General features: G+C 44.5%; 1 protein-coding gene across 2 annotated transcripts in view; it reads left to right on the top strand.

Annotated features, from left to right (window-relative positions):
- Window positions 1–13,953, top strand: part of Frmd4b (FERM domain containing 4B) — a 191,707-nt gene that overhangs the window by 77,744 nt on the left and 100,010 nt on the right. For both annotated transcript variants that reach the window (XM_026788213.1, XM_005364928.3), the window contains exon 5: window positions 7,029–7,113. In XM_026788213.1, the coding sequence (XP_026644014.1) occupies window positions 7,029–7,113 (85 nt within the window). The remainder of the gene's footprint in view (window positions 1–7,028; window positions 7,114–13,953) is intronic.

The raw sequence follows: 13,953 nt of genomic DNA, 5'->3' as shown, positions 1-13,953 counted from the left end.
CTCTTTCTCTCTCTCTCTGGCGTGTGTGTGTGTGTGTGTGTGTGTGTGTGTGTGTGTGTGTGTTCACATATGTAGGAGCCTCTGGGTAGGCAGATAAAGTGCTTGGAAATGGAGGCTAGAAGACAGAAGTACTCTGCTGAGCGGGCTATCTCCCCAGCCAGAAGGAAGTTCTTAAAGTTATCCACAGCAGCGTGGAGAAACTCGAGTGAGGTGTGCTGGTCTGGCTCCACCTCTTGCCAGTCACCAACTCGGTTTTGTTCAGAATACAAAGTGATTGAGTAATTCTTGCCCACTTTACTTTTTTAGAAGATTGCCACTTAAGCACAGCCAAGACCTTAGTAAAGCGAGAGAATATACTCACGTGAGGTGAACATAAGTCATGACTGGCCAGGCAACCATTGTTTGGCATATTTTCCCATCCTGTTTCACATGGAGACCAGCTTTAAGATGGTAAGCAGGCAACCAATTTAGAGTCAGCCTAGGCCACATGAGAAGGTCGGGGCAGCCTGGCTACACGTTTTATGCACCCCTGCCATGCAATTCTATGCCATATAGCATATGCCACCCACTGTGTTTGGCCCATGTCAGATGTCATGAAGGTCTAAAAGGGATGATAGACACTGAGAGCCAGACTGAGGTCCTGAACTTTAGAGACAGACCTATGTAGGCCTTGAGATATACACAAGAATACACCCGGCCCCACAGCATTGCTTTGACCTCTATAGATAGATACCATGACGTAAAAATGGTGGCTGCCCAAACATCACTAACTATCCAAAGGAAAGCCCACCAGACAGCTCCAGTGTGTGTGTGTGTGTGTGTGTGTGTGTGTGTGTGTGTGTGTGTGTACGTATGTGCATTTGGCGGTCAGAAGTCGACCACAGAAGTCGTTCTTTGCAGGGAGCCGGACAGAATCGCCATTACAAGATGGCGCTGACATTCTGTCCCGTTGGAAATGACTCCATATATGGCATCTGTCCAGCTCCCTGCAGTTCTTCAAGTGATGTCCATCTCAGTTTTTGAGACAGGGACTCAAAGATCTGGATCTTGCTGCATAAGCAAGGCTGTCTGGCTAGCAAGCCCCAGGAATCCTCCTGTCTTAAATAAGGGTACCAGGGTTTGAACTCGGGTCCTCCTGCTTGCAGGGCAAGCACTTTACCTACTGAGCCATCTTCCCACTTGTCCTTTGCCATATGCCATCTTGCTATCTGACTGGCAGGCCGTCTCCCTCTGACTGCTGGCTCTCTTCCCATGGCGTTGAGATGTCCCGTTCTAGAATCCCTTATGAGGGATTATATAAACCATGAGGAAGTGAGAACATGTTGGGGGAGGGGCAGGAAAAGTAAGGACTGGAACTCCCCCAAGCAAATGTTCTTCCCAAGAAATTATCTTATGTCATGCTTGTGGTTTGTCTCCAGAGAGTCACCACTTCCAAGAGCCTGGCTTGGTTCTAGAGCTGAACATTTAGCCTGGCCATCAGATTCACAGAATCCTGGGGAAATCCCTCATAGTAAACCCACAGAAAAGAAACACTATAGTTTATGAAAAGGCCTGAATCAATAGGTGTAATATTTATTAGTCTAAAGAGTCATTGTCCCCGAAGACCGTCTGTACTTTTCATACACCCCTTAGACCTGTCATGGGATCCCTTTGACAGAATGGCGGATTCAGAGAGCCAGTAACTGGATGCGGGACTAACTAGGGAAGAATGTCAGAGGCTAGTGAGAAATCGGATAGGGACTTGTTCTCTGGAAGTAGGATTAGGTCAGGGGCCCAGGCATCAGAGATGAGTCCGGTATCTGGTATGACGGGATCTGTTTACAGCTGGAAGAACTACAGATCGATTTGGTGCTGGGCCACCAACAAGGTGGGTCCTTCAGTTCTCAAAGCCTGGCACCGGAACTGTTCAGGTTGATAATGTCTTCTGCCTGGAATGGTCTTCCTGCCACTGTCACCTGCTGACCTCATACATTCTTTAAGACTCAGCTCAAATGCCCCTCTCCTGTGGTGCTTAGGAGATGGATTTCATTTTGGCAGCATGCTCCCTCTTACTTATCTGCTGAGTTAATTGCGTCCCTCTTGTCAGCCCCCATGACACCGCGTTCACAGTGGGTTTCATTGAGAAGGTTGCTATAGGAAAAAATGACATCAACTTGGTTTATCATGGCTCCACCGCTTCCTAGCTCTGGTTGAGAGATGAGAGCATTGCATCTCTGTTCTTCAGCCTTCTCCTTTGCAGGATGGGTTCAGAATTTGCTTCCTACTGAATCTAGTTTTACTGATGAGGGGAAAGAAATGATGTCTGTAGAAGAACACTGTATATTGCTGCTAGCGCTTAATTCGATTCTTTGGCAGCCGACAAACAGCTTCCAATTGCAGCTAACATAGAAAGAAAAATCATTGCAGGAAAATGACCCTAACGAAGCCTCAGAGAAGACAGGGGTTTGGTGGGACTCTGGAGAGCAGGAATCAGGACAGTGGCATTCTTGAGGATGCTGCCAATAGGACAAATAAGATCCAGGTGCCTTTATCTGTAGGTCGTTCTACCAGTGTTAAATTCCACCATGAAAGGATTGTCCTGGTCTAGCCTGGGTCACATGCCTATACACTGCACTCCCCTGTCCTCAGTCTCACCCATTCCTATCCAGCCAGCAGCCTTCTGGTTTTGCATATGTGATTCCCACTGCCAATCAATGCGGTGCTATTGACTCAGACACAGAATTTAAGGAGAAAGTGGTAGAGGCGGAGGGAAAATCTGAATGAGAATTGGATTTTAAAGAGACTGAAGGGATTACTATGAACTCGTTAGTGTGAAAAATCCATTGCACTTGTGATCTTGGTTCTCTGAGAGGTGCTCCCTGAAACAATTCAGAGTGGCCATCTCCCTGGATAATAATAATCAGCACGCTGTGTTGTGTCCATGCATGCTGCCTTTCCCTTATGATACATGATCTTTGAAGGAAAGGCTGTGTCCTTCTACGAGAATGGTGTGATACAGTTAAATTGTCTTTGAGCAAAACGGGTTGTCACTCAGTCATCGATTCTATAACAGATTTGAACATTTGTATTTGGCATTTGCTTTCTTTAATTCTCTTCAACCTAAAAATGGAGATAAAACAATATGGAGAATTCTTGCATAGTGACCGGCTCATAGAGAGCTCTAGATAAATGGTTACTATTGTCATTACCAATACTGTCATTATTGTCGCTAATTCCCCCATCATCTTTCTCAATGTCTGGTGTCAGTCAGGTATTCAATGTTTGATAAATGAATAATTTCTAGTTATATGTTATATGTACACCCTTGATTAGTTTGATTGACTGAGGGTCTGTTGACAATGCATGAGTGGTGTTCATTGCTGTACTCTCAACAATTTGAAAAAATAATTTTTTTGTATAGCAGATATCTATTGAATACAGAATGGGGGTTTAAAGGAGGAATAGAAGTTTAGAATGAAAAACAGAATTAGGGCCCTATTGGTGTGACTTGGGGACTCTGAGCTAAGAGATCCCTGCCCTGGGAGAGCTTCTCCCTTCTCGACAGCTCCAACATTATACCTTAGTCTAAGGTCTATCACCTGCTAACTGTTGCCCACAGGTGCTGACTTTGCTCTTTTGAAGACATAGAGAAAACATGTGTCCAAGCATGTTAATGCACTAATGATTGCATGTCTTGTTTCTCTTCGTTTGTATTAACATAACTGATAGCCACCATTGCTGAGGGCTTAGCTTTCAGTACACATGCCGACTCAGCGCCTTGGAGAGATGGCCAGAAAGAGGAACTGGTTAATAGCCTTCTCAGCAGAGTCTAAGGATCCCGAGTCAGACCTAGCCTTTTCTGTAAGCAGAGCTCTGAAGTTCCACGGCTGCATCTGTGAAAAGATGAAGGAGGGGGAGCACGAGCAAGGAACTCAGGACCGCGAGGGGTACACCCACACACTGAGACAATGGGGATGATCTTTCGGGAATTCACCAAGACCAGCTAGCCTGGGTCTGAAAAAGCATGGGATAAAACCGGATTTACATAGCAGACAATGAGGACTACTGAGAACTCAAGAACAATGGCAATGGGTTTTTGATCCTACTGCACATACTGGCTTTGGGGGAGCCTAGGCAGTTTGGATGCTCAACTTACTAAACCTGGATGGAGGTGGGCGGTCCTTGGACTTCCCACAGGTCAGGGAACCCTGATTGCTCTTCAAGCTGATGAGGGAGAGGGACTTGATCGGGGGAGGGGGAGGGAAATGGGAGGCGGTAGCGGGGAGGAGGCAGAAATCCTTAATAAATAAATAAATTAAAAAAAAAAAAAAGAAAGCAACCGTGAGATTGTGACCGTTAAATACAAGAGTGCATGGGAACCCCGGGCACACCTCAGCACACAGCAGGAGCCCAGTCAACAGCCAGGATCCTGATGCTGCCCCTTAGGCTCTTACTGGAAACCGCCTTGGGTTATATTCATAGATAGAGATTTAAAAGAAATGCAAAACAGCCTGGTGTGGTGGCACAAGCAAGCCTTTGCTCCAGTCTCCAGAGGCAGAGGCAGGCAGATCTCTGTGAGTTCCAGGCCAGCCTGGTCTACATAGTAAGTTGCATGCCAACCAGGGATACAGAGTGTTTCAAAACAAAACAAACAAACATAAAGAAAGGAAAGTGAAGGAAACAAAGGACCCCCACCGCCTGGCAGGATGAGATAGAGACAGCTAGCAGCAGCCAGCCTCTGGCTTCCCTCTCCTTGATAGCCACCACCACAAAGACTGGGCCCCTCTCTTCAAGTCCTGCAGTTTCCTCTCCACTCTGTGTCCCTTCCCACTTCCTGTGGTTTCTCTTTTCTGCCTCTCTCTGCCTCCTAGGAGACCTTCTTATCCTGCCTCTCCCACACTCCAGGAGATTGTGTGATTAGTGTGACCATTTCCATACAATGAGAAGGCTCTGTTGGGTAGCACTCCCTCTCTTCTAGGCCTCTTCTCCGTCTGAGTCCTCTGAGCCGTGACCAGGATAAAACCAACTAAAGCAACAAGAGGACCCAAAATATCACGAATGTTGTCTTGGTAAAGGTCAAATTCCGAGACTGTTTATCACACTGGCCTTAGAAGGCTCTGTTTAACTGGGGCGTTTGTATCTCCTGGATTTATTCTTTTGCTCAGCAGAATCTTGTGTCCTCTTGATCTTCAGATACAGTTCAAATTTCATCACACCCTTCAAGCCTGTTTAACAAAGTAAGGTTTGGCTGAGCCTCGACAGCAAGAATTTACTGTATGTGGACCTTGTATCAGGCCATCTCATTTGCTGTGTCTCAATCCCAGGCGAGCCCTTTCAGGGAATTGTCAGCGGCTTCACCTTATGCACAGGGTCTAGTTTAGACAGCTCACATCACCTTAGCCTTGCTAGACAGCCGTGGTTCTCAACCTGTGGGTTATGACCCTTTCACAGGGGTCACCTAAGACTATCTGCATATCCGACATTCACGTTACGATTTATAGCCAAGTTACAGTTATGAAGTAGAAACGAAAATAGTTTTATGGCTAGGGATCTCCACAACATGAGGAAATGAGGAACTGTATTAAAGCGTCTCAGAATCAGGAAGGCTGAGAACCACTGCTGTATAGGAATTCAGTGAGGACAGGGGAGAGATTTTCTTAGCAATCGCAGATTTTTATTTTAACGTTTTCCACTAGTATCTAATTCCAACTCTCCAGGATTCTAAGTGCACTCATGACACACACCTTGATAAACACACCAGTAATTTGCCCGAGACCATATACCTAATGAACAACAGAGGTAACTGACATTCTAGATTTTTCGTACTCAAAAACCTATTTTCCTGGGACCCCTCATTTCCTTTCCTGCCTTCATACTTCTCAAAACCCAAGCTTCCCAGCCTTCATCGATCTCACTTAGCAGTGAGCTAAACCCTTTAAAGTAAAACTATCACAGGTTTATTCTCCCGCTGGAGCCTCCCTTGACGAGCCAACACACAGAGGGGGCACACTCCAGTCTTAACACTTCTGTGATGGCCTCTTTGACAACCTTTTCAGCTGTGTTCGTGGTTCACATATTTCATGAACAATGAAGAAAGCCAGGAACGAATGGCCAAGCCCCATCATGACTTTGCAGACCTGCAGATACTCATCCCCCTACCCTGGCCCTCTTGTGTTTTGATTCTCACTGGGTTGAGAGCAAGTTCTTTTTGAGGGCCCAAGCTGTGCTTGTTGTCCTAGGAGAGGGGGCCTCTTGTGTACTATCCAACAACAATGTTCAAGAACTCAAAAACGCAGAGACTCGGGTTTCCAGGGACTCAGCACAGAGCTCCGGTCCTCACAGGCCAGCTTCGGCACCATGTACTGGTGAAAACAGGCTTACACCCTCAGCTTGCCCACTTCCCACTTCAGAGCTGTCAGAGCTCTTCTGATAAAAAAGGAACTCAGGATCTGTAGGCTCACAAACTGCACAAGGAAAATCTTAGAGAGGGTGTGAGGAGTGAGGCCCAGAAACCCCTCCTGGTTTGCATGAGAAAAGACCAACACTAAGAGCTATGGGGAGCTTGGCTTCTAGCCAAGGGAAACTCCAGCTCCTCATAGAAAGAGAAGGAGCAGGGCCTAACTGTAACTCTCTATGAGACAGCCGGGTGAGGTGGGCCTGGAGCCCCCCATCTACCCCAAATGTGAGCACCACTGTGTCAGCATCTTCAGGGTCAGTATGTCCCGCTTGCTCAGTCAATCCCTGACTCACTTGGCTCTGGGCTCTATGCTGAAAATGTCTGAGGTTTTCTGAGCTCCCAGCGCTTCAGAGAACCACAAAAAGTGTTTGCAGGTGGACCCATGTGGAATCTCCCTTTAACTCACATCCTGCACACAGTTACCTTCTGTAGGCAATGCCACGCCTAGGTAGGTGTGCGAGCACTGAGGTGATTGCAACGTAGAAACAAAAGCAGAGCCATAGGGCTCCTTAGCATCGACTTTGACAAAATGCAACCATACCCAGAGGAGGAAGTTAAGTCTGAAGGAACTAAGTCCTGTGCTGTCTTTCAGGTTCTACATCGAGAGCATATCCTTTCTGAAGGATAAGAACACGGTGGAACTGTTTTTCCTGAACGCAAAGGCCTGTGTATACAAGGTAAGGCACTTGTTTGTGTTCGCGGAATATTTTCCCAGTGACTTCCACACGGTCTTGTCGGCCTTTTTACATCCAAACTAATGAAAGAATGTAGTCTCTCTCTGTGATCCACTCCCCAACTTCCCCTCCCCGGCCTTCTGCTCCCCAGCCTACCCCTTCCCAGATCACCCCTTCCTAACCCCTTTTCACCTGTCCTAGGGTGAACTGATGGTCACACCTCCGCTTAGTCACTGCTTCAAAGGTAGCCGAAGCTCCACATCGAATGACCGAGAAAGAAAGAACGATGGGTTGATCGTGGGCAGCCTCTTCATTTTAACATTTACCATAATTCAAAACAAACACGGTCCCAGTTCCTGCTCCACCTGCCAGTCCCTAGTGCCTCTCGCACCTTAGTTCCAAGGAAGCAGAATTGGCGGCTCAGCACCAGAGGGCTTTCAGCAGATCAGTTCTTTTTATGCATGGGTCAGTGGGGATTGCTCTTGTTCCTTTTATTTCTATCCATCAAGGACAGGTTGCTTTTATAAAATTCAGTAGACATGCATTTTAGGGGGAAAAAAACGATCCAGATTGAGGGGATGCAGTCAAGTTAAACTGCCTGCCCAAAGTTTGGTTTGTTTGGCTCCGCTTTTGAATGGTATGGGTATGGGCCTGGGGGCCTGGATGCTTGCTTGGGTTTTTGAGGCAGCCTTGCAAAGCACAGGCTCTTTGTCTTTGTTTACATTTCTTTGTTTGTATTGTGTGCATTGAGGTGTAGGGTTGTACACACCACAGCACAGCACACATATGGAGGTCAGAGGGCCACTTTCAGGTGTGGAGTCTGTTCTCGCCCTTTTTACATGAATCAGGGATAAAACTCAAGGTCCTCAGACTATCCTGAGCCCTCTCCCTGGCCCTCATAAACTGGAGCATATGTTTTGTTTACATATGCTGTGTTTAATTACAGGGCTGGGTATAAGTCTGTCACCTTCTTATTTATTTTGACTTTTTTTCTGTCTTCTTTTGAATGTGTGTGTGAGAGAGAGTGAGAGAGTGAGAGAGCAAGAGAGAGAGAGAGAGAGAGAGAGAGAGAGAGAGAGAGAGAGAGAGAGAGAGAGAGATTTGTCTATACATGTGTGAGTATAGCTCATGCCTGTCACAGCACATGTGCTAACATCAGAAGACAACCTTGGGTACCGATGCTTCCTTTTCGCCTTGTTTGAGACCATGTTCACTAGCCTGTGTCTGCCAGGCTTTCTCGTCCTTCAGTCTCCAGGTACTCTCTCCCGTCTTTTTTTTAAATATTTATTTATTTATTTATTTATTTATTTATTTATTTATTATGTATACAATATTCTTTCTGCGTGTATGCCTGCAGGCCAGAAGAGGGCACCAGACCTCATTACAGATGGTTGTGAGCCACCATGTGGTTGCTGGGAATTGAACTCAGGACCTTTGGAAGAGCAGGCAATGCTCTTGACCACTGAGCCATCTCTCCAGCCCCTCTCTCCTGTCTTATAGGAGAGCTGGGATTACACACGTGACTTTGCCTGACTTTCTGTGAGTTCTGAGGCTCAGCGCTTGCATGGCAAGGGATTTACAGTCTCCCCAGACTTTGATTGAGTGTTTTATTATTTCATTTTTACCTCCTTAATTGAATTGACTCTAAGTCTTGGTTTTGCTGTTTTCATAATTGTTTTAGTTTACAGTATACATTTCACACAATGTAAGACCCTCCTATCTCCCAGTGTAGGGGTTTTTATCATGCCTCACTTTTGGCTGCTGTGGACACGCTAGGGACAACACTACTTTTTGTGAACTTCTGATCACCTTTAAAAGACATAGACATGCTATTATAAAAACATACTTGCCAAGTGGTGGTGGCATAACCTTTAATCCCAGCACTCAGAAGGCAGAGGCAGGCAGATCTCTGTGAGTTCAAGGCCAGCCTGGTCTACAAAAGCTAGTTCCAGGAGAGGTTCCAAAGCTACAGGGAAACCCTATTTTGAAAAAACAAACAAACAAACAAACAAACAAACAAACAAAAACATACTTATCAGTGCAGCCCCATTTCTGATTGTCTTCATTCTTTTCTGCCTGACTTAGTTTTTCCTCTTCCTGAAATACACATTCCCTTCAGTGTGAGAATCTGCTGGCTATTCATTTCCTTAGCTACTTTCTGAAAAACGCTGTCCTTTGTCTTCAGGGCTTTTTGTTTGCTTCCTTGGTTGATTGGTTTTTGGTTTTTTGGGCAGGGTTTCTCTGTGTAACCCTGGCTGTCCTGGAACTCACTCTATAGATCAGGCTGGCCTCAAATTCTGAGATCTGCCTACCTTCACCTCCAGAGCGCAGGGATGAAAGGCATGTGCCACCACCTCCCGTGTGTCTTCAGTTTCCGAAAGCTACTTCATAGGATCTAAAGGTGTGTGTTGGCAGTTTCTCACTTCTATGATGGCAGATTTGTTTGGATTTCGCTTGTGTCACTGCTGAGGAGCCACTGTCACGCCATTCTCTGTGGTTCAGGGTGCAAAGTGTCTGTTTTCTCTTGCTGCTTCTCCATGCTTCTAGTTCGGGCAGTTTGACTGTGACATACCCTTATACAACTCTTAGTGTTTCTTGTGACTTAAAGTGTGTTGGGCTTTTAGGTTTATGGTTTATATTAAATTTAGAAAGAGGTGTATATGGGGGAGCAGAATATTTGTGTGTGTTTAGGTGTGTCTTGGTCATACATGTGCTGGTGCTAGTGTGTGTGTGTATACACAAGGAGATCAGAGGTCAACTTTGGATCTTTCTTTGGAAACCATCTCCCTTGTATTTTGAGACACAGTTCCTCATTAGGACCTAGAACTCACCAATTTGGTTGAGGTGGGTGACCAATAATCTCATTGTGACCTCTTTTTTTATGTGACTCCAGATATCTAGGTATATAAAATAGGTATAGAGATTATTAATAACAAAACATATGGAATTTTATTTTAAAACATTTTTTGGTATACACATTTTTTAAAGATTAGAGTGAATTTGCATATTAATGAGATGGATATGTTTGTTTATTTCTACATACAGATCTCTTGGCTGAGTATTAGACACTGCAGGACATAGGGAGTCTCAACATTTTTCATAGTCGATTAATATTACGATTTTATAAGTGTCAGGACTGAGAGCACTGTTTCACACAGCTATAAAATGCAAACGGCAGAAGTGTGCTTCAGGGCCATTGGGGAAATTGTCAGAAGTTGGTCTTAATCCCAAGTACAGATCCACTGAAATACTTTTGATGAAACTCCAGCCAGCAACTCATATAGCAGCTTTTAAAATCAAATGTCTAACACAATGCAAAGACGCACTTATTTGATACTTCCATCCTGAGGAATCATGATAGGGAAATATTAAAAGGCTTTGTTCTTCATAATGAAATTATTCTATTTCAGTAAGAGGAGACAAGTTTGCACACAGTAAAAACTCTGCAGTTCCCAGTGCTCCCTTGTTAACTGTGGGTTATCAACTTTGAGGCATTGTTAGCTGGTGTGTTGTTGTGTAGGGTGTGCAAAGCACAAAGTGTGCATGTCATGTGTCCAGAACGGAGCCTGCAGCGATGCGGGGTGACGTCACACAGGCGAGCGCCTCCTGAAACGTCAGCTTTCTTACAGATGCGATTCTGAACCAGGCTTTGGTTGTGGCACATTTAGAAAACTCTTACTGTTGACAGATTTTTTTTTTTTTCAGACCACATATTCAGTCATGTTATCCCACACAGTGTTGGGGTTACAACCTCAGGAGCAGGTTTAGGCCATCAGAAGTGATTCTGAGGCTTAAGTTGTTTGGGGTATTTTGTTTAGTTTTGTTTGGGTATTTTGTTGTTGTCTGTTTTGCCGGTGTGTGCATGTGTGTCCATGTAGGGTGGTGGTGGGGACTGTGTGTGTGTACGTGTGTGTGTGTGTGTGTGTGTGTGTGTGTGTGTGTGTGGTGTGCTCTTACGTAGTTTCTGTTGCTGCATCTTCAGTTTCACCCTTCTTTTGCAACCTAACCTCCATTAAGCACACCTGGTGTGTTCGAGTGTTTATTGTTAAAAGGACTTTTTAGAAACATGTTTTACAGGTCATATGTGACTACTTAACTTGGACTGTATAAACTGTAATTGTAATAACTGTTTTCATATCCTTGACTGCTTAGTCTCATAGATGCCTCAGTTCTGGGCGGCTTTAATTGATTTCATTTTTTGATCATATTTGCCAGCCTGCTAATGAATGGTTGCATATTAAATGTTCATAGCTTTAAAGAAATTTGAAATTTTTTTATTGATTTTTATTGAGCTCTACATTTCTCTCTACTCCCCTCTCTGTCTCTCCCCTCCCCTCCAGCCCTCTCCAAGGTCTCCATGCTCCCAATTTACTCAGGAGATCTTGTCTTTTTCTACTTCTCATGTAGATTAGACCTATGTATGTCTCTCTTAGGATCCTCATTGTTGTCTAGGTTCTCTGGGATTGTGATTTGTGGGCTAGTGTTCTTTGCTTTATGTTTAAAAACCACTTATTAGTGAGTACATGTGATAATTGTCTTTCTGGGTCTGGATTACCTCACTCAAAATAATGTTTTCTAGCTCCATCCATTTGCCTGCAAAATTCAAGATGTTATTTTTTTCTGCTGCGTAGTACTCCATTGTGTAAATATACCACATTTTCCTTATCCATTCTTCAGTCGAGGAACATTTAGGTTGTTTCCAGGTTCTGGCTATGACAAACAATGTTGCTATGAACATAGTTGAGCACATGTTCTTGTGACACGATTGAGCATCCTTTGGATATATACCCAAAAGTGGTATTACTGGGTCTTGAGGAAGGTTGCTTCCTAAATTTTCTGAGAAATCACCATACTGACATCCAAAGGGGCTGTACAAGCTTGCACTCCCACCAGCAATGCAGGAGTGTTCCCTTTTCCCCACACCTCTCCAGCATAAGTTATCATCAGTGTTTTTAATCTTGGCCATTCTTATAGGTGTAAGATGGAATCTCAGAGTTTTCAGAGAGACTAGAATACATGCTGTAAGTTTAGAAACAGGATCTCACTCTATATAGCCCAAACTCATCTCAAAGGCACAGCAATGTACCTTCCTTGGTCTCCCAAATGCTGAGATCGCAAACATGTGTCACCATGCCCAGGTAGAATTTTACTGTTTTTACAAAACATTATACTGACTGTTATATATGTATGTATGTGTTGACTGAGTTTTCTGTCCTGCCCGGTTCCACAAAATCATTAAGTTCCAAAGAAATCACACAGAGGTCTACCTTAATTATAAACTGATTGGCCCATTAGCTCAGGCTTCTTATTAACTCTTATAACTTATATTAGCCCATTATTCTTATCTGTGTTAGCCACATGGCTCAGTACCTTTTACAGCGAGGCAGTCACATCTTGCTTCTTCTGTGGTCGGGTCAGGACTGCAGAGGAATGGGCTTCCTCCTTCCCAGAATTCTCCTGTTCTCATTGACCCACCTCTACTTCCTGTCTGGTTGTCCCACATATACTTCCTGCCTGGCTACTGGCCAATCAACGTTTACTTCAAATATAATTGACAGAATACAGACCATGGTCCCACACTATGTATGCGAGGCTATTATCCAGATAATTGTTTTTTAAATCAAGTGATAGAAATTTAGAGTGGATATTGTCTATTTTATTAGCATGCAGGCCCCTACCAGTCAAAAGGGAAGTTACAGAATGAAGTGAATGTTCACAGAATGGAGCAGCTATCTGTCTGTCAGTCCAGCTTGAAGTAATTTCTTAAAGTGTCTGATTATTTAAGGACATTCGACATAAAGAACATCAACCAAACCATGGCGATAGAAGTAAGTGAGTTAAGTGAGTGTTATGAGCACCTAGCCCCAGCTGAGGGTCACGTGTAGGCGGCTTTAGTGAGTGGCAAAGGTGAGTCAGTGGTGTTGACAGCTCTTGTGAATCGGGGCTCGCTGCTAAATCTAAGCGCGAGCCGGCTCCCCTCCACAGTGTATAGGAGGGAATGTGCTCAGCCACTCTCCCACCCCCACACAGACATCGTGGCCAACGAGCTTCCCTTAGCTGGTTGTTTTCCTTCCACAGAGGACACAATGAGCCGGAAGAGAGAGTTCTGATTTGCAAATACAAAGTCACACTGTTGACACACATCATTAGAAAAAATATGACTCTAAGATTTAATACAGTAGCTGGAGCTCTGCATGCTGATATAAAAATCTGTTTAGAGTCACAAGATTCAGCTTCAGTAATATGTCATTTGAAATGCTGGGTAGCTCACGGTGGTTTTGTAAATATCATTGCCTGTATGCATTGTGAACATGCCATCGGTGACCTTTAACTGTGTTGAAAGAAATACCTCATTTCTGGAGTATCCAGGAGAGTCTGGGGACGAGATAAGGATTTTTCATTCTTGTTTACCGGGAAGCATTGTCACGTATGCACAATTGAACACAGCTTTGGCATTCGGTGATGGATTGTAACTATTCAGTAACTAAATACAAAGAGTTAGTGGTCAACAGTTCTTACTTCCTTAGCAGTCAAGAAAGGACAAAGGTGGCTGGGCAGTGGTGGCTCATGTCTTTAATCCTAGCACTCAGGAGGCAGAAGCACATGGATCTTTGTGAAGTTGAGGCCAGTCTGGTCTACAGAGCTAGTTCTGGGACAGCTAGGGCTGATAAACAGAGAAACTTTGTCATGAAAAAAGAAAAAAAGAAGAAAGAAAGAAAGAAAGAAAGAAAGAAAGAAAGAAAGAAAGAAAGAAAGAAAGAAAGGAAGGAAGGAAGGAAGGAAGGAAGAAAGAAAGAGAGAGAGGGGGGGAGAGAGGGAGGGAGGGAAGGAGGGAGGGAGGGA

This window comes from Microtus ochrogaster, unplaced genomic scaffold (assembly GCF_000317375.1).
Source record: "Microtus ochrogaster isolate Prairie Vole_2 unplaced genomic scaffold, MicOch1.0 UNK1, whole genome shotgun sequence".
NCBI classification, from domain to species: Eukaryota; Metazoa; Chordata; class Mammalia; order Rodentia; family Cricetidae; genus Microtus; species Microtus ochrogaster.
Note: the sequence above shows the minus strand (reverse complement) of the source record. Positions and strands in the feature narration are given on the sequence as shown.